Raw genomic sequence first — 27,667 nt, forward strand, 5'->3', positions numbered from 1 at the left:
CATCTTATCCGCTCCCATCTTTTTGTCAAACGCGAGGCTCCATTTTAACGAGCACACTACCTTTATTGTAGCAGAAGGAGGATGCTGGAGAGTGTGTCTACACAGAGACAATCCACAGGGCTTCTCCCCGGTTTGGCCAGCAAGCCTCCAAATTCATTAGGGAGACATTGTCATGCTCGGTTGATAACACATTCTCCTGTTGTTTGAGTTTCTAACAACCAGTAACCTTCAGACCCCTTAACCTTCACAACTATCATGTGGAGTGACACTGCAGGGCCTACCACTGATCTCCAAATGACTTGGTGGTCAGTTAGTACTGGATGTCTGTTTGTCACGCTAAAGCCAATGTGGAAGCTTAATAAATACAGCATGACATAATGTACATAGACGAGAGGAGATGTCTCCTCTCTCTCTCCATCTGATTTGATTGCTTCCTAGTAGATGGCCAACTGCAGACCGGCTCCCAGGTAGTGAGAGATGAACAAGGAAGGAATGACTGAATTAGGTAGAAAGGGTAGGAGAGCAGAGGAGAGGGAGGTAGAGACAGAAAAATAGGGGAGGGATGGAAAGGAGGAATTCCTCGGCGCCAAGCTCCAGCCAACTGGCAGTGAGTGGAGGAGAAGAGGGGGGGAGCAGGAGGAGGAGAGGAGAGCTTAGGGAGGATGGAGGCAGGCGGTTTGAGTGGCGTCTCTCATTAGAAGGTGTTGTCTGGGGCCATGGAGGGGGACTGCTGGGACCCCCCCTCCCCCTCTCCTCCCATTGGCCCCTGAGATATGGCCTAGGAAATGATTGATGAGAGATACCAAGATAAACAGACAGCCAGCCCCGTGAGCAGACATGGAAGATGATGCATGCCCCGTTATAAATAAAACCATAGAGGAAAAGTATAACAATAAACAATAACACTATGCAAAACTAAGTGGGCCCTTTTCTTTTAGCTTCTCTCTCTGCAAAGTAGTGAAGCTTTTGTTTATTGCTTTGTGGTAAGTTTTCAAAGTGTGTGTGTGTGTGTGTGTGTGTGCATCTGTTGATATGTTTGTGTGTGTACGGCATGTTTGTAGTCGTGAAAATCTAACCACTGCATGTGTATCTCGATCCCATTTTATACATGAGGTGAGCTATAGGGCCCAAACAGTGACACAACTTTGACTACTTATATTGTTTGCAGACAAGGACTCACACTTCCATTGCTTTTAAGTGTCTCAAAGAAACAGTTTACAATATGTTTTTTATGCACCCTACGTATATGCGTAAACTTAATGGGATGCTAACAGCTGTTTTCTGTTGTACGTCCTACGATTCTTGGTTCTGGGAAAGATCGTTTCAACTTGGTCAGCAATATATTAGCATCTTGTCAGCAAATAACAGAAGAGGTACACAGTTAAAGAAATGTGCAAAATGCTTATAGAGAAAACACATTTCAGAGTAACATCTCAAACATACAGTGTAGAAATTATACTTATCGCTTAAACAGAACAATAGATCAAACCACCATTACAGTCTGCACATATATCAGTGTCTGTGTATGCATGGGTGTGTGTCGGTGTGTTTGTGTGTAGAAATTTGGGATGTACGCGTTTGTGTGTCTAAACTGTGCACTTTATGTTGATCAATGTGTACATTTTGCTTATTGTACATTCACAATCAGCAAACTTAACAAGTATTTGGTTGGCCAAGCTCAGGCACATGATGGGGAACTTTTTGCTAATTGTCGAGTGTGTCGTAAATGTTTTATGATACACTTTCTGTTAATGTTTAACACTGCACGCCAAATGCCTCTGTAATAAATGGAAGTGAAAAGGCAGATAATCATCAAATAGTTGTATTCTATCATAATGAGCCAAGCGTGTTGCTGTGCTGTGGTGGAGAGGATGAATTATGAATGGAGTTGGAGAGGAGGTCTGGGTTTCCCAAGGGGAATTCCTCCACCACAACTTATTTCACAGGATGAAATGAATGGGAGATAAGGAAGCTCCCTTTCCTTGCTTTTTACAAACGCACACACGCACACAATCACACACGCACACGCACGCACGTGCGCACACACACACAATGACACACACATACTCACCAGTGGTGTCATTTTCCCTGCTCGTACAGATCTACATTGTGGAGAAATGTATACTGAAGGTTGCTTTGTTCATTGTCAAACTGTGCATTGCATTGTTGAGCAACACCATAAAGAAGTCTTGTCATCTAAAGTCACTGGTGCATTTCTGCCTTGCTCAGACTCATGTCAAGATTCTTTGTACAGCTCTGAAATGAGTCCCATAGCAATAGCTTTGACTAAAAATTCTCTCTTTTCATCTCCCTCCTTCTTCTACCGCTCTACGTCCCTCTCCTACTCGCTTTCTCTCTCTCTCTCTCTCTCTCTCTCTCTCTCTCTCTCTCTCTCTATATATATATATATATCTTTCTCTCTCCCTCTCTGGGTCTTTCTCTCTCCTTGGATCTAGGCCACAGAATGGGTCGATGATATTGTACAACAGGAAGAAGGTGAAATACAGAAAAGATGGCTACTGCTGGAAGAAGAGGAAAGATGGCAAGACCACGCGGGAGGATCACATGAAGCTGAAAGTCCAGGGAGTGGAGGTGAGGCGGGCCGGGGGAGGAAGGGCGGGGGGGTTGAGGGGGTTTTCATGTTGACACGGACATACCAGGGTCTGGGCCTGAGTTGTCCCCTGGCTGTTAAAGAGAGACAGCCACATGCTGGAGTTGGCCCCCCTATCTCCCAGGAGCCAGGCCAAGAAACAATGCAGCACAACAATAGTTTTCCCTGGGAAGGCAGCCGAGTGGAACCGATTGTTTGTACCTTATTAAGGCTGTGGATGTTGCCTTTGCTCCAGAGAGCCTACATTAATCTTTCCAGTTCCCAGCCAGGCGCACCATGCTGAGCCTCACCCCCCCACACCCCCACCCGCCTTCTTTCACTGTCCCCTCATCCTCTGTAGCTCTCCCTCCATCACGACCAGCCCTCCTTTCATCTCCTGAACCTCCCTCACATTCCCTCCACCTTCCACACCCTACTTTCCCCTCCTTCATCCTCCGTCCCCTCCCACCACCTCTCAACCCTTCCTTCCACTTCCCTTACCCTCCCTCCCTCCATCCCTCCATCCATCCCACCTCCCCTCACCCTTCCACCACCCCCCTGCCATTACCTCCCTCCCTCCACCTCTATCACCCTCCCGTCCCCTCTGACCAACTCCCCCCCCCTCCCTACACGTTCCTCAAAACTTGTCTAGGCACCAGACAGCAGACAGACACAGTCCTATCCTGGTCTAGCGAGACCCAGCCTGGTGTAGCGTGTCCCAGGCTGGTTAGTGGTGCAGTGCTGGCACCCTGGCTGATTTATCAGCAGTCCCATACCCCAGCAGGAGCTGCTCTCTGGCCAGGCTCCTCCTCTGCCTTTGTTTTCCATAGTGCTGAAGTTTGGGTTTTGGTCCTGCTCACTTCTCAAAGCTTAGCCACCAGCACCGGTGCCAGAGGCATAGGATGGTTGGGAGTGGGCTCTGGAAGAAAAGTACAGCACACACACACACACACACACACACACACACACACACACACACACACAACCACTCTCTCTCTCTATTTCCATCTCTTTCTTTTTCTTTCTTTGTTATCTCTCTCTCTATATATATACTGTATATACACTTTATACTATATACCATATATATGTAACTCTCTATCACACACACACACACACTGGTAGTGTTGTGTGAGGCTGTCAGTAAGAGCAAACAGCCCCTACTAGGAAGCTCAGTGCTGAATCGCTGCACATGCTGTGATAACTTGTTGAGACTGCGGACATGTTCACTAAACCTCGCTGCCGCTGTAGTTCATCTCTCTTTAAAATGTCTGACAGTCCTGTTTGTAAAGCATTAATGTCACTGTGCCATGCTAAGCTTACACATGCAGTACGGGATCACTCTGTCTGGAAGGCCACTCTAAATGATTATTGTGATGAGTAGCCCAAAACTATCATGTGACATCCTGGGGTGGCAGAGACACACTTACACACAACCCCACTGGAGCTCGTAAGGTGAAAGCCTGAATGAAGGGCATGTTAAAGCGCTAAATCATCCTGACACACACGCTCATGCACACACACACTCACACACACACACACACACACGTGAACAAACGTACACACATCTCTCTCTGGAGTCCCACTGTTCATCCTGCTGCCAGGTCCAGTCACCTGGGACGGAGAGAGTGGTGAGGGGGGCCGGCCGTCCTCTGACAAGGCTCCCAGGGAGAGGCCTCTCCTATCTCCTGCAGGCTAATTGCTGTGGGTGTGAAGGTGAAGCCAGACAGAGAGAAACAAGTCACAGCAAGTTTAGGTAGAATGGAGAGACAAAGACCACTCACGGCTTCCTTTGTGTGAACGAGGCCTGAGATCTGATCAGGTCATCAGCAAACAGAACGTGGGTAAGTGTGTGTCATTGCCTACTGCCTTCCCGGGTGTGTACGTGTGAGCCTTGCTGTAGCTGTGCTCGGCCTGAGTCATGTCCTAACTGTGTGTGTGATGTGGCGTCAGTGAGTGTGTGCGCGTGTGTTTGTTGTGCGCAGGCGCACACGTGTGTGTGTGTGTACAGTGTGTGTGTGTGTGTGTGTACAGTGTGTGTGTGTGTGCAGTGTGTCTGTGTGTGTACAGTGTGTGTGTCCCCAGACAGAGTGGAAGTGTGATCCATCATGGTTCTCCAGACCAGGAAGGAGCTCTGACCCATCAGTCATGTGCAGCTTCGTTTACAGTAAACACAAAGAAATGACCTGACCTCAGTCCTCCGAGCAGAGCGGGGACAGTCCTCACTGAGACCACGCTGGTCACACTACGTCCTCATACACAACACCTGCTCTGTTTGTTCGTCTCACGACTCCCTAAAGGAGAACAAAATAGCAGTCAGCTGTAAACATTGACTGACACATTTATTCAAACCTCCGAGCCTTATTAGGATGACAGTTAGTGCTCACACACAGGCGAGAAGTACCACAGCTACATCTGCCTTATACAGGCACACACACACACACACACACACACACTCTCCCTCAGTGGCTAAGGTGTGTGTTTTACAGCAGTACATCCTCCTCTCTCACACAGCCTATTAGAAGCCCTCTGGTTGTTACAGAGGCCGGAGTTAGCTGGCCACTGGAGAGGACAAGTGTTGTGGGTGGTTCAGGCTGCCGGTGCTCAGTGGCTCCATTGCGGGGCCGGCATAGCGGGACCTTCAGGGGCCCGAGAGAGGCAGCCTAGCGTAGCTGAAGTGGATGTCAGCGCGTGCTGCTTCTGTCCTGTCTGCTCCACAGCACTCGCTCAGCAGCCCGTGTAAACCACCACTCTCCTCCTCTCACCCTCTCTCTCTCTATCTCTCTCTCTCTCTCTCTCTCTCTCTCTCTCTCTCTCTCTCTCTTTCCGTCCCTCACTCTATCTTTCCCCTGTCCCTTTCCCACTATTTCTCACTCGCCCATCTCTTTATTTCTTTGTCTGTTTTTCTCTCTCTTTTTCCTCCTTTCTCTCATTTTTTTGCTCTCTTTCTGCCATTTCTCTACTTCTGACTATTCCTCTACCTTGCACCTTTTTTCTTTATCTCTTGTCCCCCATCTTTTTTTCTCCCCTCTCCCCCCTCTCTCCCCTCTCTCCCTCTCTCCCCTCTCTCCCCTCTCCCCCTCTCTCCCCTCTCCCCCCTCTCTCTCCCTCTCCCCCCTCTCCCCCCTCTCCCCCCTCTCCCTCTCTCCCCTCTCTCCCCTCTCCCCTCTCTCTCCCCTCTCTCCCCTCTCTCCCTCTCTCCCCTCTCTCCCCTCTCTCCCCTCTCCCCTCTCTCCCCTCTCCCCCCTCTCCTCTCTCCCCCTCTCTCCCCTCTCTCCCCTCTCCCCTCTCCCCCCTCTCTCCCCTCTCTCCCTCTCTCCCCTCTCTCCCCTCTCTCCCCTCTCCCCCCTCTCTCCCTCTCTCCCCTCTCTCCCCTCTCCCCCCTCTCTCCCTCTCTCCCTCTCTCCCCTCTCCCCTCTCCCCCTCCTCCCCTCTCTCCCCTCTCTCCCCTCTCTCCCCTCTCCCCCCTCTCTCCCCTCTCTCCCCTCTCTCCCCTCTCCCCTCTCCCCCCTCTCTCCCCTCTCTCCCATCTCTCCCCTCTCCCCCCTCTCTCCCCTCTCTCCCCTCTCTCCCCTCTCCCCCTCTCCCTCTCTCCCCTCTCTCCCCTCTCCCCCTCTCTCCCTCTCTCCCCTCTCTCCCCTCTCCCCTCTCCCCCTCTCTCCCCTCTCTCCCCTCTCTCCCCTCTCTCCCCTCTCCCCCTCTCTCCCTCTCTCCCCTCTCTCCCCTCTCCCCTCTCCCCCCTCTCTCCCTCTCTCCCATCTCTCCCCTCTCCCCCCTCTCTCCCCTCTCTCCCCTCTCCCCTCTCTCCCCTCTCTCCCCTCTCTCCCCTCTCTCCCCTCTCCCCCCTCTCTCCCTCTCTCCCCTCTCCCCTCTCTCCCCTCTCTCCCCTCTCTCCCCTCTCCCCCCTCTCCCCTCTCTCCCCTCTCTCCCCTCTCCCCCCTCTCTCCCCTCTCTCCCCTCTCTCACCTCTCTCCCCTCTCTCCCCGTTCTGCCCCCTCTCCTCACACTCTCCCCTCTCCCCTCCTCCTCCTAGTCCACAGTCCAGACGGACAGAACCTTGAGCTGGACGGTAATGCTCCCTGTTCCCTAAAATTGGAGCGTGGGGCGTGTTGCGGCATTAGCGCTTAACAGGCCGTGAAATAGCAGCCTGCCTTCCTGACGTCTCCCCCATCACTCCAGGTGAGCCAGCCAGACGGCTGCCCAAATGAGCAAGCTGCACCCCCGGCTCCCAGCATGCATTTGGGGCACCTAAGGAGAGATGTCCGGCAGTGATTATCTCACCACCTCTGTCCTCGGTACAGCCCCTCGCACCTTGGTTAGCGAGGCCTCTCTCTCTTCCCCTCTCTCTCTCTCTCTCTCTCTCTCTCTCTCTCTCTCTCTCTCTCTCCTCCTGTCTCTCATCTTTTCCCTCTCAACCTAGCTCCCTTTCTCTACCTAACTCTTAGGTCCAACCACTGACCTATAGCAAAGCCAACTCCCTAGCTGTTTCCAGTAACAGTCCACCCCTCAGTATGGTGGAAGGTGTCCAGGCTGGTCCAGAACATGATGTCCTTCTCTCCTGGCTCCTCTCTGAGCCTTCATCTGATCGGATATATAATCAGACTCACACACACACAAACCTCCTGATTAGCTTTTAATGGCTACCCCCCACTTTCCACACCATTCCTTTAAGCCCCCCTCCACCTCCACATCCCCCCCCCCCCCGCCTCCATTATTTCTGTGCTTTAATAAACTCCCCCAAACACAGATCGATTTCTCTTAAGTGAAGGTGGCAGTGTCTCTGACTTATTTCATTACCGCAGGCTAATTACACCGATTGAAATGAGCTCTGCTTTTAAGGTGCTCACGCCTCCCCTCCCCAGACTCCACCCCCCAGCCCTCTCTGCCTGTACACACACAACTCAGCCAATACTGATAATGCTCTGACCAATACCCCCCCCCCCTCTGCAACCCACACCCCCCCCCCGTTCCACCACACCCTCTCTTTCTTCTCCTCCTCCCCCCTCCATCCCCCCACTCTCTCCTTCCTCCTCCCTCCACCTACTCCCCTCTCTCCTTCCTTCCACCTCCACCTCTCATGCTCTCTCCTTTTTTTCCCCTCTCCACCTCCCCCACTATCTCCCTACTCCTTCCTCCCCCCTCCACCTCCCAAACTTTCTCCTCCCTCCTCCCTCCTCCCTCCTCCCCCACCCTCCACCCTCCACCCATCCCCCACAAACAATGAGCATCTCCTCCTCAGTTGTCCAAACACGCCGTCCCATGTCGGGCTTGTCCTAATGCGTGATTTCAGCCGTGCAACTGTGCAATGAAGGAAGCTAATGGAGCATGCTGGTGGCTCAATCGCCTCTGCTCATTGATAATAATGAAGACAAATGTCAAAGCTTGGGCTGCTAATGTCCTAATGGAGTGGACACCATGGTGGATGAACTGCGGATGCTACACCCCACAGTGGCGCCCGAGTCATATGACCTTCAGTAGGAGACTGCTACTGTCTGTGTTGGATTTGATCTGCAGTGAGAGCCAACACGTCATTTAATATTTGATCAATACATAAAGGTTTCATATATATCTGTAGTAGTACAGTCTTGTGACTTGCCTAGTGTGGTTGGGTGCAGCTGGGTGTGTGGGTTAGTGTGTTGGGGGACAGGTGTGTGTGTGTTTGTGTGTTGAGGTGCAGGAGTCTTTCTAGTGCCGTTGTTAGGATGATACAGATTCAGTTGCAGATATATCTAGATTGTTCGACCTGATGTGAAAACCCACAAAACAAACTTAAGTTATCTGAGAGGAAGTGACATCACCCATGCCTCCACCTTTACCCTGGTCTAACTCAACTGTGAAATTACAATCAGATAACTGGTACAGGCAACGCCTCAGGCAAGAACCTTCCTTCCCTCAAGTATTTTCCATTTTTATTTGAACTTATACGACTGTCTGTTAGACAACTGTCAACTGTCTGCTTTGTAAAGACAGTAAATCGATTACCTTTCCCATTGTCTTGTCTTCCCCTGGTGGGGTCTGCATTGCTATTCACTGTTTTTCATCAGGATTGGAGATCTGGCAGCTCGCACTTCCTTTTTAGAATCACCTTGATGTGAAGGGTTAAAACCAATCTTTTAGTGATGTTTTTCAAGCCCCGTTACCATGACTATACCTGCGAACCTTTGTCCAGAATAGAAAGTAGTGCTCTGGCTCTGAAACGAGAGGATCTAAACCATAGCAAACCATATTCTCATTCAGACCGACTCTACGTCAAGAGTCTTTGTCCTTCAGACTTCTCGAGACTAAAAGCTCCAGCTGATCAACACATCCTTTGTGGTCCAAGTGCGGCCTGCTATCACTGGGTCTCAGCATGTGACATCTATTAGCCAGGCAAGTGTTCCAGCGATAACGTCTAAATGAGTGTTATTATGTTGTTATTACTGGCCCGGCTAAAGTGTTCACACATTATGTCTCACCCCAAGCCCAGGGAGTGTCCGGCTCACCCATGGTTTCCCTCTAAGCCCAGTGTAATTAGTTTTCCTCTTTTACTTCATACAATCGCTGAATCACTCAGTAGCAGTTAAGCCCCAGCTCTGCCTTTCATGCCGATCCTGCTATCAACATTTCAATCCGACAGCAGGATTTGGGTGGCTAATTTTAGGTGGTTGGGTCGGGTGGGGGTGTGTGTGTGGGGGGGGGTGTAGTACTGTAGGATGTGAACGTATAAGGGGCCTGTCAAAAGCTGTGCATTATCGGCACTTCCCCTAATTTAATTTCCTACTTGTTGAGGCACGCGGCCGTGTTGTCGCGCTGGGGCGTCTCCGCGGGGGGGCCCTCTTCTTGGTGACGGCAGGCAGGAGGACGACGAGGGAAATACTTAATGTGCCACTCAGGCTGAGGACTGTGGCGTCTGTTTATGGATAGGTCTGATTGCACCCGCCCCCTCCCCCCCGACACACACACATACACACACACACACACACACACACATACATACACACAATCTTAACTGCTGGGCCTCAGTGAGGGGAACATAGCAGTAGAGATTAGGCCTGATTTGTGGACCATGGCTTAGAGGAGTGGACATAATAAGCTGTTGGTCAGAAAACCCCCGGGGTAACTCCTGTGCTTACATGAATCACAGCAGCAGTGGCGAGGCCTGAGCACATAAAGGACCGCAGTGAAGAAGAGAGGCAGGGAGGAAGGCCTGGGATACTGGATGGGGGTGTGAGTGCTGTGGGGGTGAGGGGTGTGGTGGGGGGGGGGGGGGGCTGGAGGGAGAAGATGCACGCTGGGTCTTTTTGAAATGTAAGCAGGGTCTTCATTCCCGCCAGTACCCGGCGTGTCATTCATTATCTCCATGATCGCTAGAGCTGCACTAAAGCTACTGAACTCCTCCTGCTTCTGATCCAACCCCCCTGGGACAGACACAGGCTGAGCAGCCTCACCTCCAGATATGCAAACACGGGGACGGGGGACTGCGGTGGCAGGGGGATGCAGGAGGAAACAAAGGGCTGTAGGGGAGGCAGGCGTGCTGGTGTTGTGTGACACACAAGACTGCTTAGCATGTGATCTCTTTTCTAGTACACTTCAGTGAGCGATAGAGGAGGAGAGAGAGAGATAAAAAGAGAGAGAGAGAGAGAGAGAGAGAGAGAAAGAGAGAGAGAGAGAGAGAGAGAGAGAGAGAGAGAGAGAGAGAGAGAGAGAGAGAGACTTTTGACTTCTAAAGATACTTTTATTGGGCAGTTAGAACTGCCTTCCAACCAAGCAGTTTTACCACGCCAAACATTTCTTATCAAGACAAAACCATTTCACTTGCAAATTTCCCTCAATGTTGTTTTCTCATCAAACCAAAACAAAAAACAAAACAAAAACAAAACAAAAATAATAAATAAAACCCCTCCTATTCACAACTTCAGCTCTAAACCCCCTCCCCATCCACTGTGCACAAGGCACCCCTCACCCCCCACACATCAACAAACTCCACAAATGTTCCCTCCCATCGACCCCACTCCCAAACGCCTATACTCTTTTCTCGTCTTCCATATTGCAAGCTTGGCCTGCCCAAATAAGAAATATGCGAGGCATGCTGTCCTCTTCTCTGGAGCTGTGTACCTGGGTCCCCCTAGAAACAGCCACACTGACAACTCCCACCCGAGCCTCCTACAGCACTCCTGCAGCACCTGAAACAGTGCATGTAGCCTGGAACACTGACTAAAAAGATGCCTAACATCCTCCTCCTGATCACAAAAAACACATTCCCTCCCCACTGTAGGATCCAGGTGTGCCACATGTCTGTTAGTAGCAATGGCCCCGTGGATAATCCTCCACTGCAGATGAGCTGTGCGCTCCTCTGTGGGAGGCTTATACACGGTGCGCCAGCATCCTATCAGGGGTGAATCGGTTCCTGAGACCACAGTCCACTTAGAGGGCCTAACCTCCAACAGTGCTCTCTGATGCCGCAGTTTGACAGATATCACGTAGAATGCCTTCCTGTTTACTTGCTGAGAGAGAGAGAGAGAGAGAGAGAGAGAGAGAGAGAGAGAGAGAGATGGAGAGAAAAAGACAGAGAGCAAGACAGCGAGAAACACACACAATGCAAAATACCTGGTCCTAAACTTCATGAATTACTTTCACAAAGCATCACTGTCTCCCTGACATGGAAGAAAGTTGTGTGAAACACTTTTTATTATGTTTGTGTATTATCATGTTACTTTTCCAGCTGGTAAGCTTTATGTTATATGTTATATTTATATAATGATGTTCATCAGAGGTACTAATTGATTCCAACTGTTATTCACTCTGACCTGGGGGGAGGGCGCGTAGCAGTACATTCTAGTGTCTCTCTCTCTCTCTAAACTCCTTTTCGTCAGAGTCTTCAGCAAAATCCCTTTTTAATGAGTTTTCTGTTCATTCACAAACCTCCATTTTGATGGGAGTACAGCATGTCCAGAGGGCAAGACCAAAGGGTCAGAGAAGGCCTGCCTATTGAACAGAAACACAGAGTGAAATTCTGTCTGAGAAACCTGTAAAATGTATGATATGGATCGAGTGAAATGCCCTGGCGGGCTCCTGGGGATGGGCTGCTGCTTTAATGTACAGCATCTCTGCCTGACAGCCTGTCAGTCCAGCCCCTGCTCGTGTGAGGGGGGGCCTTGTGGTCCGTCTCTAGGAGCCCGCTCCAGTGGTAAAGACAGTTGTCTACAGAGGGGCCTCGTCTCCTCAGATCCTGCCGCTCTGCCGCTGCTCTTTCTCCAGCTGGCCCTTCAGCTTTCCTCTGCTTTCATCCCTCTCTCTCTCTCTCTGAGAGGAGGTGCAGGGTGGAATGGGCAAGCGCTGGGCTCGCCCAGGGCTCGGAGGTGGAATCGCTGGGTGACGTTATCTCCACTTGACGCAGCACCAGAACCTCCACTCCTCTCTCTTACGTCTGCAGACGCATTTCAAAGGAAGTTTTTTCTGCTCCATCGGCAGAAATCTCTATGTATTGACTTTAGCAGAAGTGCTGTATTTCGAAATCCTCTAGTGTCTATATGAAGTACAGTATATATCTATCTATCTCACGCACAGGCTATCTTGTAGCTTGTGTATGTCTTCTGCCAAACATCTACTGTATCCACCACATTTATTATTAAAGGCCGGCGTAGAAGTTTATAAGTAATTTGTTGCTGTGTTATGTATAATAACTGCAGAATCAAAACCCACCAATGTTCCAGCATCCAGTCTTCAAACGATGCGTAATGAGTGAAGCTAGGGAGTTCAAAGAGAATGATAAAGTGTTTATAAAAAGTTCCATACAGGGTGAGAAGCTGTTCCTTATTCTCAGAGTGATAGTTAGAGGATGGATATTTAACATGAAAGACTGCTTAATGGGAGTTTAACAGAGAAAACAGGGTAAACCGTAAGGCCGTAAGGCAACAGGAAAACATTTAGACAGTGAGGATACTTTCCTGTGTACCGTACCTTCTTTTCTTCTCTGCTCTTCTCTACGCCTGTCATGTTCCTTTAATTTGCGTCCTACCAAACAAATGGGGTTCTTTTTCTTATGATACATGTTCTCCATAGAATGTTGTCACTGTTTCACACTGATATGTTCAGATCTCTTGGTTTCGGGGGCTTTGGAGAAATGAGAATGTCTTGTCAGGGAATATATTTTCATTATATATCCAAATGGGGATGAGTGGATGAGTCATTTGTGTAGACCCTGGGGGCCGCTGAGTGTCTTGTGCCTGGTGTGTTAGCACGGGTCCCCTGTTAATGTCACTGTCACCCAGCAATGATGCATGCATGCAGACAAACACACACACACACACACACACACACACACAGACATTGCTCAAGCACACACACAAACATAAATAATCAAAGTGCATTCTACGAATAGAGCCTATTCTTGCAAGGAGAATGAGGTCTAAAGCAAGCAAAAACAACCAGTCTACGACAGATAAAAATGGAGGAGATAAAAATGAATAAAAAGATGGTCGAGTGTAGAAAGAAAAAAGAATGATGTGAAGCAGAGGAGAGGCTTGCGAGGTGGATGGATTGTGAGGAAGAGAGAAAAGGGAGGTGGGTGGATGGTGTGTGTGGGGGGATAGCTGAGCGAGGAGGAGAGAGAAAGCTAGAATGAACGATATATAGCCCCTGGCAAACAGAAAACAATTGTTACACTGCCTCCCATAACCCAGTTCAACCTTAAACAGCAGATTTTTTTCACTCAATTAATTTCAACACATTGGAGCAGAGGCCTTGGCTGGAGCTGGGCTTTTATGTACTGCTGCCTAGAACTCTCTCTCTCTCCAACCCCTCTCTCCCTCTGTCTCTGTCTCTGTCTCCCTCCCTCCCTTTCTCTCCCTCTCTCTCCCCCTTTCTCTTTTTGCTGTGTGATAACATGCTCTGTGTAAAGTTACAGACTACCATAGGATATAACACACATGGTAGCATGTGACATTAAACTGTGGTATTCGTTATTATGTTTAATAACATACCAAACGGAGATGAAAGAAAGGCACCATTTACATTACCACTTGCCGGGAATGATTATCCTCCACAGGCACTATTTATGGAAATATAGTTAATACTAAATTTTGATTTGAGTGTCATAGCAGTTTAATAGAGGATCATGCTGTTGTGGTGTACTCTAATGACGCTTACCACAACTGGTAGACATATGCTTGCCGATTTCCTCTCATTATGTAAAGCTGACGGAAAGCTCATGCATTAGATGTGTAAACACTGCATTTAGTTATACATAACTTTATGTATGTTTATTAAAATATGTTAATATGTTGATACTGATCCCTTGTTTTGCAATTTCAACGTTAACTAGTATTAGTCAGGGACCACACACGTACACATTCATTGGTTTCTCACATTTAGAGCACCAGAAACAGACTATTTCCCATTACCTACAATGTGATTCCTCCTCTGACTTGCTGTCCAATGAGCAGAGAGCAGTTGCACCCGCTCAGTCAGGATGTAAACAGAGCCGGGCATGCCGACGGCCAGTCAGGCCTGCTGGCCGCAGCCACACAGCAGCCTGGGGCCAGAGAGCTGGACGCAGCTGAGACAGGACGGGAGCTGGTGGGGGGAGCATGGCCGCGGCCTGACTCCACTGCTGGTTTGTTTGTGAGTGCGTATGTATATGTGTGTGTGTATGTATATGTGGGTGTGTGTGTATATGTGTGTGTGTACGTATGTGATGGGCGCGTAGGCGTGTGTGCGTGGATCTGTAACAGCGTGAGTGTATCTGTGAGTGTGTGCTGTGCTGTGCAGACCGAGGCCCAGCCACATGAATCATGGCTGGAGCTCAGAGTGGAGCACAGAGTGGAGGAGAGCAGGTCGATACCAGCCCAGTGGAGGCAGGGCACTGGGGCGGTTCATCACCTGACCACCCCTCCCTGTCTGGAACCCTCTCTCGCTCTCTCTCTCTCTCTTTCTCTCTCTCTCTCTCTCTCTCTTAAAGGAGGTTAGACTAAGGTTAGACGGGGATGACCAGGGAAAAGTGTTGTGTTTCTTATTGGTTTGAATGCCAGTGCTAACAGCTTGCAGGCTGGTGTTGACAGGCTGACGGATGGCTAGAATAGCTAAGTGATGGATGAATCTGTAAAGCAGACAGTGTAATGGCAGCGGTCCATAATGTACACTGGCATCCCTTTGATTTGACCTCTGAAATTGAAACATTATTTCCTTGGGAGAGTGTGTGTATGTGTGCGTGTGTATGTGTGTACGTGTGTGTGTGTGTGTGTGTGTGTGTGTGTAGCAGCCAGGAGGAGGAGGGTGTGGGCACAGTAGTGGTCACTTCCCATTAAGTGAGTGAGGAGCCAGGGGTTTTTGCAGGGCATATGTGTGCCAGTGTACCCGCCTCTCCAGTCTGCCAGCAGCAGAAGCAGCAGAGGCAGCAGAGGCAGCAGCAGCCAGTGTTAGAGTGGGCGTCTGGGTCCTCCAACAGCAACACGCAGAGGAGCAGAATGACCAGGCTCTCACCTCCACCACTCTGTACGAGAGCCAGATGAGAAACACACTTTTTCTTCTCATCCATCATTTTTGTATATATATAATTTGGTCGATAAAGGTGAAGGACGTCCCTCACCCCCTTTCTCCCTCCCTTTCTCCCTCCCTTTCTCCCTCCCTTTCTCCCTCCCTTTCTCCCTCCCTTTCTCCCTCCCTTTCTCCCTCCCTTTCTCCCTCCCTTTCTCCCTCCCTCCCTCCCTCCCTCCCTCCCTCCCTCCCTCCCCCTCCCTCCCTCCCTCCCTCCCTCCCTCCCTCCCTCCCTCCCTCCCTCCCTCCCTCCCTCCCTCCCTTCCTCTTGCTCTCTCTCTCTCTCTCTCTCTCTCTCTCTCTCTCTCTCTCTCTCTCTCTCTCTCTCTCTCTCGCTTGCTCTGTCTCCGAGTGAAATCCTGAGATAAAGCTTGCCGGCGCTCCGTGTTTAATGGAGCCTAATCCCACAGATTGGAGATAGGGAGCTGTGAGGTAATTTTCTAGCACCTGTCTCCACCAGTACATGGAGGTCATGTGACCAGCCCAGAGCTGCTCCTGCCCCCTGCCAGGCCAGACAGACAGGCCGGCAGGCAGGCAAGCAGGCAGGCAGGCAGGCAGGCAGGCAGGCAGACAGGCAGACAGGCAGACAGGCAGACAGACAGACAGGCCTACCAATCTCATGCTGGAGGACAAACAGAACACTGTTCCTTTCCAAAATCTCTGATATTAAATCACACAATCATCTCCAGATTAATATGCTACACCTTTAGTAAGTATGTCAACAGTTTCCTGATTTGAGATCAGATTTTGTTGTCTTACTATCCCTGCTTCTGCCGGCTGTTGTGTTGAGCATACACTCAGAACTGCATATCCACAGAAGTTGCAGCCTCCATGCTGATCTGTAACCTAACACAGAGACAGATGTACCCATGTAGAATTGGGGGAGTCACATGAGCAGGCTTAGTGTCCTGAGCATAGTGGCTCTCATAGAGAGCTATTCTGCTTGCCGCCAGTCGTGTTTGTCGAGGCTGGAGAGAGACAGCTGAAGCAGCCCTGTGCTGGGGAGCATTAGATCCACCTCTCTCTCCCCCTCAAGTGATGAGCTGACACTAAGCAATTTGCTATTCATCCTGGCAGTGAAATTATTTTCAATCCCGGCACATAAAGCTCTCATGGCGGGCGATATGCCGAGCCCTCTCATTCCAGCTGACACTTTTTGTTTGAGAATAGCCAGTCTGCAGTTCAATTTGCCCCAGGACTCGTATGTGAGAAGGGCTTGACGTGAGCTTCATTGTCAAAGTGTTAGATTGTCCACGAGGATGATTGGAGCAGTAGTGGTAGAGGGGGGAGGTAAACTCATCTCAGAGAAGGGAAGGAGAGAGGGAGGAAGACAAGCCGTGTGTTTACTGCTGGGTGCTGGGAACAGCGCCTGTTTGTGTAGGAGAGAGGGTAGGAATAGAGAGAAACAGTGAGAGAGAGACCAAGAGAGATAGGAAAAAAGTCAGATGCAGAAAGTCAAAGAAAGAAAAAAGCTGTCTTCTTTTTTTGATGAAACTTTGTTTATTGATTTTTGTATACACACATTGACAATAATTTAAAAGTGCTTGTCAGTGACAGTGAAAAAACCCTTATTCAATCAGTATGTTTTATCAAACCTGGTGGAATAAATGCAACTCCCTGCTGATTTGCAGTATTTTGCTCACCTCTCTGCTCCCTCTCTCCATTATTTTCCCTCTTTTTTCTCTCCTCTCTACATCTCCCCGCCTGTCCCTCCTACCCCTCCTTTCTCCCCACCCACTCCCCCTCCCTGGATTGCCGCTGGGGAAGAAGACACTTAATTGTCTGGGGAGAGCAGACTCAAAGTAGAGAGGAAAACACAGAAACACTGTACAGCTATTGTCCAAAACACAAACAGCTGGCCTGGCCATGCATGAGACACACTCAGGCATCACAGATTGTGTGTGTTTGTGTGTGTGTGTGCGCATCCGTTTGGTGTATGTTTGTGTGTATGTTTGTGTGTGTGATTTGTGTGTGGGGGGGTGTTTTTGACAAGTGAGCAGGTACCTTGTCCTCTGTGGAAGCACTCTCGCTGGCACTGTCGCTTCAAGGTCTCAATCGCCTGCCTGCCATCCTGGCCCAGGCAGTGCCAACACAGCCCTAGAGCCTGTGCCAAGGTCCTCTCCGTCTCCTCTTCCTGCCTCTGCACAGCGCTTCTTTCTCCTCCTTTGCATAATTACCCGAGTAATTGTGGAGTAATTGACTGCATCACCTGCTCCTGGGAAGCCCTGGCGTTGTTTAATAAACAGCTGGAATGTACGCCACATGTTGTTGGTGAGCAAGGGAGAGCATATTGGGGAGAGAGGAAGGACTAGAGTTGGAGAGAGAGGATAGGAGAAGAGGTGGGGAAGGTAAGTCTTGGAGGGGAGAGGGTGTGTATGCTCATTGCTAGACTGGAGATGGATAGCACTGGTCCTTCATTTGTTGTGTTCGGAAATGCCGGCTACTATGTGCGGAGAGAGCAGTGAGAGAAACCACGAGAAAATGTGGATATGGAAAAACGGAGAAGATTGAAATAGAGAGACTGAGAGAGAAAGCAAAGGAGAGCCCTCTCAAGGCTAATGACATTAAGGAGCTCTGATGAATTGACACCCGTCGAGGGTTATTGACATCCCCAGAACAGCGCAACCATGCCCAGCAGCCCCTCGCTCCCCCCGCCCCCCAGCCTAGCCCTGCCCAGCGCTCCCTCGCTCCCTCGCTCGCTCTCCCCACCCCACACCACCCCCTCTAGACTAGCCCAGGTCCTGGCCAGACCCACGCTTCAATTAGACAGCCTGATTAGATTCCTCTGGCTCGCCTGTACCCTCTGATGGGGGTGAGCAGGACGGTTTGATGGATGTGACGGGCAACATTTTCACAAGGGTGGGGGGGGATGTCACCCTCCGCCTTGCCTGGGCGGCATCAGACGATCAGTCTGACCGGACTCTGGGTGGGTTAGGGGGGTGAGTGGGCGTAGGCCAAGGGCTATGTGGCTGGGCTCTTATTGCGGCTGTCAATCACCGCTTCTCACTCAGCTAGGGCTGTTTATCAGGGCAGAGCAGGGCGGCTGTAATTACTGTTCCATATATCATGACATCTAGACATATGAGGCTGCCCACAACCACTGACCTCACATGGCAGCCCTGGCCTGCTCGGAAATGTCTTCAAAACCACTCATTTACATAAACTATCCTTCATTTGCTAATCCCTCTCCGAGGTAATTTGAATGTTATTTGTGCTGGGGATCTAGTCAGGAAAGGTGATCTTATTCATTCATCAAAGAGAAGATGAGCGAGAGAGAGAGAGAGAGAGAGAGAGAGAGAGAGAGAGAGAGAGAGAGAGAGAGAGAGAGAGAGAGAGAGAGAGAGAGAGAGAGAGAGAGAGAGAGAGAGAGAGAGAGAGAGAGAGAGAGAGAGAGAGAGAGAGAGAGAGAGAGAGAGAGAGAGAGAGAGAGAGAGAGAGAGAGAGAGAGAGAGAGAGAGAGAGAGAGAGAGAGAGAGGGAGAGAGAGAGAGAGAGAGAGAGAGAGAGAGAGAGAGAGAGAGAGAGAGAGAGAGAGAGAGAGAGAGAGAGAGAGAGAGAGAGAGGGAGGGAGAGAGAGAGAGTCCAGGAAGTGTTAGATAGTTAAGAAAACACCTGTGGTCCTACATGGTAGCATTAGACTATGTCCTTAACCCTGTTCACTTCTGCTCCGCATGGTGACAGTCCCCTACCGCCATTCATCAACATCCACACTCTCTGGCGCAAAAAATGGGGCAAGTCAGGTAAGTGTCCCAATTCAGCAGTTTTGAAAGGCAGTAACTAATGATATCTCAGTAACGGGGCTGGAGCTATTCCCCACCACAACTTTCTATTGTGTGCTGGTGTGGCTGGATGGCCAGCTAATGGGCTGTCTCTGATGAATTAGGGGGTCTAACACCCTCCAAACACACTTCGCCAAGGTCAAAGCAGCACATGCATTACCATATCCTGGGGCTCCAACCATCTAGTATCGCCTACAGTAAACCAGGTGACAATCCAGGGCCAGGTTCGGCTGAGAGGCAAGGATTGGATAGAGAAATCTCACCTGAAAGAGGAGAAATAGCTTTTCGGAAGTCAGGAAAAGCTGCAGTTATCTCTGTCAACAATGTGTCCTTCTGCTGACAGAAAGTGTCCACCTGTGCCTGCCTTTCTTTCTGTGACGATGCTCCTGGCTCAATGGTGGTAAACCTTCCCTTTATGGAGAGGGGCTTTTCACTTGCCTGCTCTTCTCAAGCAGTGCTTACAGAGCCTCTTACGTTGAACAAAGTACATGCTTTCTCAATGTGTTCATTCGAAAGCATGTTTGTATTTCATCTGAATACACCAAGCAGTTTTTTAAACGAACTGGAATTTGTATTATTTAGTGTGTTCTATTGCCTCATAGATTTGTTATTTTGTTGTTTTCAGTGTGGTCAACACTTAAAGGCTCCCAAGACACACCAGCTTGATTTAGACACACACACACACACACACATACATGCGCTCACACACAGATACACACACATAAGGGCATGCATACATCCACCCACACACTTGCCATTTGTGTCTTCAGGGAGCTGGCTAAAATGTCAACCTGTGAGCATGGCTGCCTCCTGCACACTCGCCTCTCCTTATTTCACAGCAGCACCTGGTGGTGAGAAGAAGCACAGAGGAGACAATGTCCACACAGAGGAGGAGGAGGGGAGGAGGAGAGGAGGAGGAGGGAGGAGGGGAGGAGGAGAGGGGGAGGAGGAGAGGAGGAGAGGAGGAGAGAGAAGAGGAGAAGAGGGAGGGGAGGGGAGGGGAGGGGAGGGGAGGGGAGGGGAGGGGAGGGGAGGGGAGGGGAGGGGAGGGGAGGGGAGGGGAGGGGAGGGGAGGGGAGGGGAGGGGAGGGGAGGAGAGGGGAGGGGAGGGGAGGAGAGAGGAGAGGAGAGGAGAGGAGAGGAGAGGAGAGGAGAGGAGAGGAGAAGAGAGGAGAAGAGAGGAGAGGAGAAGAGAGGAGAAGAGAGGAGAGGAGAGGAGAGGAGAGGAGAGGAGAGGAGAGGAGAAGAGAGGAGAGGAGAGGAGAGGAGAGGGAAGAGGAGCAGAGGGAGGAGGACACATCTTGCTGAACAGTTCTGTTAGTTCTGAACTCCTTAAATTCTCTTTGAGGACCCAGCCCCTGCCAAACTGAGGGATTTTTAGATATGGCTTCCAAGCCAAGGAGTATAATAAATGAAAAGCCCCTTCCCAAATTGATTTCAAACTAAATCAAACCCAGTATTCAATTATCCAAAGCTGCTACACAGGTACATTCAAATTCTAAAGGTGACAGTGGTGGTGGGGCTAAAAAGGAACATGGAGTAGAAAAGGAGGAGGAAGGAGGTGGAGGAGGAGGGATGACAGAGAGAGAGAGAGAGTAGGACGTAAATGTCCGTCCCTGTACTGTGTCAGAACAGGTGGCCCAGTGGTAGCTGTGTGGCTGATAAATGAGTTGTTGAAGTGCAGCCCAGTGCTACTCCAAGCTCATGGTGGCTCCAATTCTGCCTAGTTAAGCATTTGGCCTGCTCTGCCAGCCAGGCTTAATGTAAGAAATCATCACAGGACACAGATAAAGCTGTTTTCTTCTGTGTCCAAATCACCCAGCCCCCCAGTCAACATCTTAACTACATGGTCTGAATCACAAACAGTGTTTGTCTGAAAAGCTGCTAAACTATTTCTACTGATCTTTTCAGCATTCCCAACATTATGATCATGTATAATTAACCACCAACTACATTTTACTCAAGCGGATATTCCATTATCATAACATGAATTTTCAGCTGACTTTTCCGTTCTGCGTTTCTAACAGCCTTTTAAAAGATGCACTCTCAGCCATGCAACTACATCATGTTTGCTCCAACATCAGACAGGCAGACCATTGGACGGCTAACAGAAGGGCTGTGCCATGATTGGTTATCTTAGCAGGGACCACTGACTTTTTTATTGTATCAGAGCGCCAGGGTAATTATCGGTAAATTACAAAAACCTGTCCTGTCAGCGATATCAGGCGCGCACCAATCAGGACATTGACACAGCAACCGTGCTCCAAAAAACAAGTGGCCTGTGGCCCCCTGCCGCACCTGCGCACTGCGTATCCAATGTTTGGCTTAACTAATGAACGTCTGAATGCAATTAGAGCGTACTATCTCTGAAATGAGGCCTGCCATAGTGTTAATGACATAATTACTGGAGATGTCAGCTCGGCAGGGGGCTGGGGGGGGGGGGGGGGGGCGGAGATACGGGGGGGGGGGGGGTGCTGGGGGGGGGGTCGCCTTCACTGGTGAACTATAGATGCTTCTTTGATTCATGAATCCTGGGCTTTGTGGAAAATATCGCCTTTGCCAAGTTAATTTAGAAAAGGCCAGCATATTTGGGCAAAGACAATCAGCCTGACCTTTCTGAAAACAACACCAGTTTCACTCTTTCCTTCTTTCCTCCTCTCCTCTCTGTGTTTGGCAGGGCTGGCTGCACTGACAGCCATGTCTGCTAATAAAGATCCTCACAGCCCAGTGATGAAGCTCACACAGCTCCTGCAGAAATATGTGTTCACATTTATTGGAGTGTGTTCTCATTAGCTGTAGGTCTTTGTTGAGGGGTGAGCTGTGAGGTGCGTAGTGTGTATTGTTTCCTCTCAGTCCGCGTCTGTTCCAGTCAGGCAGCATGTCGGCTGTGTGTGTGTGTGTGTGTTAGGACCAGAGTCCTCTCCACACCGAGGTTAGGGCCCCCTAGTGACAGAGGAATTGTCATTCTACTGCTGTCTAACTCTCACCCTCATTCAGCACCCCTCGATGCCAACAGGAGTGCAGTTTGTGTGTGTGTTTGCACACGCCCGTGTGTGTGCACCTGTGTGCGTACACCTGTGTGTGTGTATGTGTGTGTCTGGGTTTGCCATCCTTTGTTAATTAGTTGTGGCTTTTTATTTATTCTCGGTGTTCGTGTGTGTGTTTGCCATAATTAGTGTTTTGTATTTCAGCTCTTTGTTTATGCACGAAGTGTGAGTGTGTGTGTGGGTGCAGGGCGAGGGGCTGCAGGCATGCGGGGGGCTGCAGGCAGGCGGGGGGCTGCAGGCAGGCGGGGGGAGGGCTGGCAGGCAGGCAGGGCTGAGGCCAGGGTGTTCCTAACCACATGCAGATGAGGATCCGTGCTGCATAATCATGTGACATTGCTGCTGTCCGTCAGACAGGGAGGGGGTCAGCTCCACAGCTGTTTCTGCCCAGACGCCACCCCTCGCCACCCCTCGCCGCTCCTCCACCCCTCGCTGCCCCTCCACCCGTCGCTCCGCCCCCTGTCCTGCGTCAGCACCCCAGGTCCGACCACAACGCTCTCCGTCCAGACCTGCCTACTAAGCAGGAGAGGCTGACTCCCGCCCCCGCTGCGTGCCTCAGTAGTCTTCTGTTTTCACAGGAAATTAGCCCCGCGTCCCCAAGGTGGGCCCTGTGCATAGTAAGAGAGATCTGTCCTGTCAAGGTGCTCTGCAGCTCTGCATTCATCTGCCGCCAGTCGCCTGCTGTCCTGGGAGTCTGGCCGGCTCCTGCCCCCCCCCCCCCCGCCCTCCCGGCCCCCGCACCTCTGACCCCTCCTGGCCCTGCCTCTCCCCTCCCCGGGGGACACATGGGCTCGACGGTCCCATCGTTGTCACGGCAGCCCACATCCCTTCTGATACATCAGACTCCCTGTCACACTGCTGGCACACGTGAATGGCGTGTTGACGCTGTTTAATTTGAAATCTGCATAGGTTGTCTTTGACCTTGTGGGAGTGGGCTGGCACAGGAAGGTGATTTGACTATTCAGTGGAATATTCTGATGAATATGTTTAATGTTCATGAATTCTCCAGAGTTGATCGCAAGGTCAAACTGTTACTTGTGTCTGCTGGGTTAGACGACAACTGTCTGACTAGAGAAGCTGTGTGCTGTGGCGCCTCCTGTGGCCAAACCATGCACTGCACAGCTGCATGTTTAAGTTCAATGTGCAGCATTGCTTTTTTTCCCAGTCCTAAACCTCAGCTCCTGCCCAATCCCACGGTATTAGTACTTTACTGCTCTTTGACCACTCACTGTATTCATGCCTCCTTGTTTTATGAGGCCAGTAAAAAAAATCCCTTGATGAATTTGATAGGCTTATGAAAAAAAAAAATCAGACAGCGGCCGCGACAGCTTGTTAAGATATTTGAATAAAACATGTCACAAACACACTCCATCGACTGCATCCCTCCATCCATCCTTCCATCCACGTCCACGTCTAGCTGCTTCCATTGGGAGACCAGCGTCATGTCTCGTCCTCCTCCAGCTGTTGAGGCTGCAGGAGAGGGACGGAGGGACAGATTGTGCCAGGAGAGAAGAGACCAGGTGACAGACAAGGCCGTGAGCGAACAGGCCCTCAGGTGAACCAGCTGACACGGTTATCTGAACCAATAGGAGCCCCACGGAGCTTTGGTGAGCGCTGTTGTCAACAGCAACATCAGGGGATTAGTGTTACTCTTCGATTTATTTGCACCCACACCTCCATCCTACATCGTCGCGTTAGTTCTCTTAACCGTCTCCCACCCTATGACATCTCCTGAGCAGTGTGCAATGGAACAGAGAGGTGCTGAGATCTCACCTCTCCCAAGGTTTTAAGGACAGTTGGGTTTAAGCGGTGGAGTGAGTCATTGAAATGGGTCAGATAGTGGCCCATTTTCCCCCCCTTCCACGGGAGAACAGAAGGTGGCCGTCAGTCACAGTGGGGGAGCCCTGGGAGGAGAGGCACCCCTTGGGACCTGTCCCCAGTAAAGAATCGCTGAAGCAGGGAATTCTGCGGCCCCAGACTCCTGCTGTACAAAGGCCTGTCCTCCTGCTCCTCCTGCTCCTCCTGCTCCTCCTGCTCACTGGGGACACAGTCAGCAAAGTGCCTCTTAGAGCCCTGGCCGGAGGACTCGATTCGTTGTATGTCTTTTGTGCTTTAACTGCTCTGCCCCCCTTTCTCTCTCTCTGGGCTAGGCAGACCTGAGAGCTGCCTGAGAGGGATGGCACCCGTTTATGTCCGTCTGACACAGCAACTTACAATTGGTCATTAAAACCCCATGATTGCCCTAAAAGCAAAGACCTTTGTCTAGTGCTGGTGCAATGGAATCACCACCGTTCCCTGGATTTCTTTTGTTGCATACTATAGTTGTGCCTGTGACTTTGAGGCTTTCACCCTGAGCCAAAGTGAGGGGACAGCAGTCTTCCTGTGTCCGCTGGCAAAGCTGGTGTCTAAGCCAATCACACACAAGTGTTTAGGATTGCAGATCAGGGGCTCTCTGGGAGGAGGGAGGTTAAGCCACGGATATGAGGTAATGTGGTTTGATCTGAACGGGGGCCTTTGGGTGGGAGTGTGGTGAACACAGAGTGGCTGCAAGGCCCTCCTCGCTCCTCTCTTCCCCTCTCCACTCCTTCCCTCTCTTCCCCTCTCCTCCCCTCGTCTCCTCATCAGTTGAGGGATTGGAGGCAAGACACAGGCTACCAGTGCAGACTAATCCACTCAATGAGGATGTGTTGTCCAGTCAGCCTCGCTCCGCTTCTGTCACTTCTTATTGTCACTGTGTACCCACTGGGGGGAGAAGACACCACACTTCACTCCTAGCACTCACACACACTCACACACACAAACACGTATAAACTCTATCTGTCTCTTTCTTTCTCACAACCACACAATCCTCTCTTTGTTCTTTTTCTTTCTCTCTCTCTCTCTCTCTCTCCTCTCTCTCTCTCTCTCTCTCTCTCTCTCTCTCTCTCTCTCTCTCTTTCTCTGTCTCTGTCTCTGTCTCTCTCTCTCTCTCTCTCTCTCTCTCTCTCTCTCTGTCTCTCTCTCTGTCTCTTACACACATTCACACTCAGCAGCACACACCTCTGGACACAACTGAAGCTTCTGTCCTAGAGTTGGGCAGGTGGGCAAGGCTCTCCCGTGAGTGTACACACCTCTTTATTCTGCTGGCTGGACCCATGAAATATTAACACTGGCTGCCTCCCCTCGGTATAAGCCAATAGTAGTAAAGGGTGAGCTCTGTCTCATTCCATGTTTAATGCATGCCCCCAGTGGACCTTTACTTTTTCTGAAAAATAGTTCTCTTTTACTGGCTTCTTTCTTGGTTTCTTTGTTTACTTGTTTGTTTCTTTGTTTATTTCCTCTTTCTCGCTCTTTCACAATCTTTCTCTCTGCCTGTTCTTTTTTTTCTGACTCTCTCTGTCTCTGTCTCTGTCTCTCTCTCTCTCTCTCTCTCTCTCTCTCTCTCCTGGCCATTGTGTTCTCCTCCTCTACACTGCTAGCAAAGGAGAGACAGTAGAGGTGAGTGAGAGGCAGAATGCAGGCAGTGTGTAGCAGTAGGCTATGTCCAGATGGCCAGTACGTTGGCTACTCCACCTCAGCCTGTTCTCTATCCTCTAGCTGTGTTTTCACAACCCGCACTGAGGAAATGGCTCTTCTATGGGGATCTTTGTTTTATGAGGCATGCAGGCGCTTTCTCATCTGTTATCCCCCCCCTCACTCCTCCACACCCACACACATCACTTCCCTTGCCCCCACCATCACAAACTTTCCCTCCCACGGCAAAACAACAGACCAGCCTTAAAAAGGTAGCTATTACAAAAATAGCAGAGAGCATGAATAAATGAAACAGATGCGAGGCTATCTCCGTTTTTATTGGCGGGATGAATGACAGAACATCGTTTGGGTGTGTTGTTTTGCCCTTTGCGTTGGGAATTACAGCCCCCAAAAACTGCTGATTTTACTTGGCTCACTTTAGGCAGTCCTCCCAAATTGGATACCACCTCGACAGTTGGCAGTGTGAGAGGTTCAGGTATTCCACTCCACCAGACAGAGGATACCTCAGGTGCTGTGTCTCCACCCAACCCCAGCCTGCTTCGTTCATTTCTTAATCCACAACCATCTGGATGGTTTTGATTGAAGGCCATATTAGAGCGCTTTATCGTACAATCATTCGAAACCATCAAGTAGAAAAACATTCCATTCTAATTAAACTGAAAGAATATCATTAGGTTTTTAATTATGATTAATGCATACGTAATAATAACCTTTATGAAGAATTAGGGTATCAGAATAATTCAGCTTGAAATAGTTTGTTCAGATATTGTGCATTGGTAAAGAACTTAGCTGTTGCCTGACTATTATTTGCTCAAGAGTTGCAGAAAAACACATCAAGAAACCACTTTATCTCTTCCCTTTCTCTGCATTTCATTCCTTGTTTTTTTTCTACAAAAGGACAAGCTTTCCCCCTGTCTGCCCCAAAAAGCCGCTGACAAACACACACTTCATAGCTCCTCCTGTTGACTTATTTTCTTATTTTTCTACCCGCGCGTTAAAACAAATGGCAACTGTGGGAACCCAAAGGAAAAAGTGCTGAAAAGTTGACATTTAGCTTAAATGGAGGTGGAATGGGCCGCAGGGATGCAGCTGTAACGATGCAGGAGAGAGCGGGCATCTTCTCCTCAGAGCCGCTCGCGCCCCGCTAAAACAAGATTTATGGCCTCCCCTAACCCATCATATTTTAGCAGCTGATGTGCACCGTGGGTGGTTTATATGGGATTGAGGGCTTTGCTGTTGAGCCCATCACTTCAGGGCTTTTGTGACTTACAGTAGTGACATGTGAGGTGGAGAGAGAGAAAGAGAAGGAGGGAGGGAGGGAGAGAGGTACATTCTAATAAGGGAGGCTCTACAGGTCCTGAGAGAGACCTCTGGCTCCTCTGCTTGTCTCTCCATCTCTGGTCCATCCCTCTCTGCTCTCTCGTAAGCTCTCCTCCAAGCCTGAAGGAGCAGGGCAGGAGCATCCCCATGGAAACATAGACTAACACCCAGGATCCGGTTGAACTGTGTTTTCCTCCCAGCTGACCCAAAAACTGATGGTTCTAGAACAGATAATCCCACAACATAGAGATACTATCTGATCTCAAATCTCCTTGGGTTCTTTCCTTAGGATTGATCATTTCTCTCTACATCCCTGCATGTCATTGTCGAGCCCTCCCTCCCTCTCCTCTCCTCATTCTCCTCTGGCAGAGTAATTGACAGGCTTCAGCAGTTAAGACCTCCAACAGCTCTTTCTTCATTTGGAGACACTTTGTCGGTTTTAATCAGGCTTTTAATTGGCAGCCTGGCAGTGTGTGAGTGGCACCCGGGGTTGGGGAGTGGAGGGGACACGGTGACATTCTCCCTCTCTGTCTCAATGTCTCACTCATGCCCTTGAAGACCATTTTAGGTCAGTAGAACAAAATGGTGACGAGTGTCTGTCTGTCTGGCCTTTCTAAAGACCTGTCTGTCTGTCTGTCTGTCTCTCTGCCTGTCTATCTGTATTTCTGTATTTCTGTCTGTCTTTTGCAATCCACTGAAACAGGCACGTGGTACAGTGTTATATACTATAATTGGCGGGTTTCTTTCAAAAGTGCCCCTCAAAGGCACCTTTTGCACACAGTATTTGCAAACTACATGGGCATAGCCTATGGTATGACCTGGATAAATAACACATGAGCTAGACTAGACAGTGGCCTTTTTCCTCTTATTCAAACATGTTCTAGTATGTTCCCAGTATTGGCTGTCTAGTTC

The 27,667-nt window shown here is 50.0% G+C and overlaps 1 protein-coding gene across 1 annotated transcript in view; it reads left to right on the forward strand.

Annotated features, from left to right (window-relative positions):
* The window catches only part of camta1a (calmodulin binding transcription activator 1a), a 252,833-nt gene that overhangs the window by 134,345 nt on the left and 90,821 nt on the right, over positions 1 to 27,667 (forward strand). Inside the window, exon 5 of the mRNA XM_084680920.1 lies at positions 2,457 to 2,592. Within this exon, the coding sequence (XP_084537046.1) occupies positions 2,457 to 2,592 (136 nt within the window). The remainder of the gene's footprint in view (positions 1 to 2,456; positions 2,593 to 27,667) is intronic.

The sequence above is a fragment of the Hypomesus nipponensis genome, chromosome 18 (genome assembly GCF_054491055.1).
Source record: "Hypomesus nipponensis isolate SF chromosome 18, ASM5449105v1, whole genome shotgun sequence".
NCBI lineage: Eukaryota > Metazoa > Chordata > Actinopteri > Osmeriformes > Osmeridae > Hypomesus > Hypomesus nipponensis.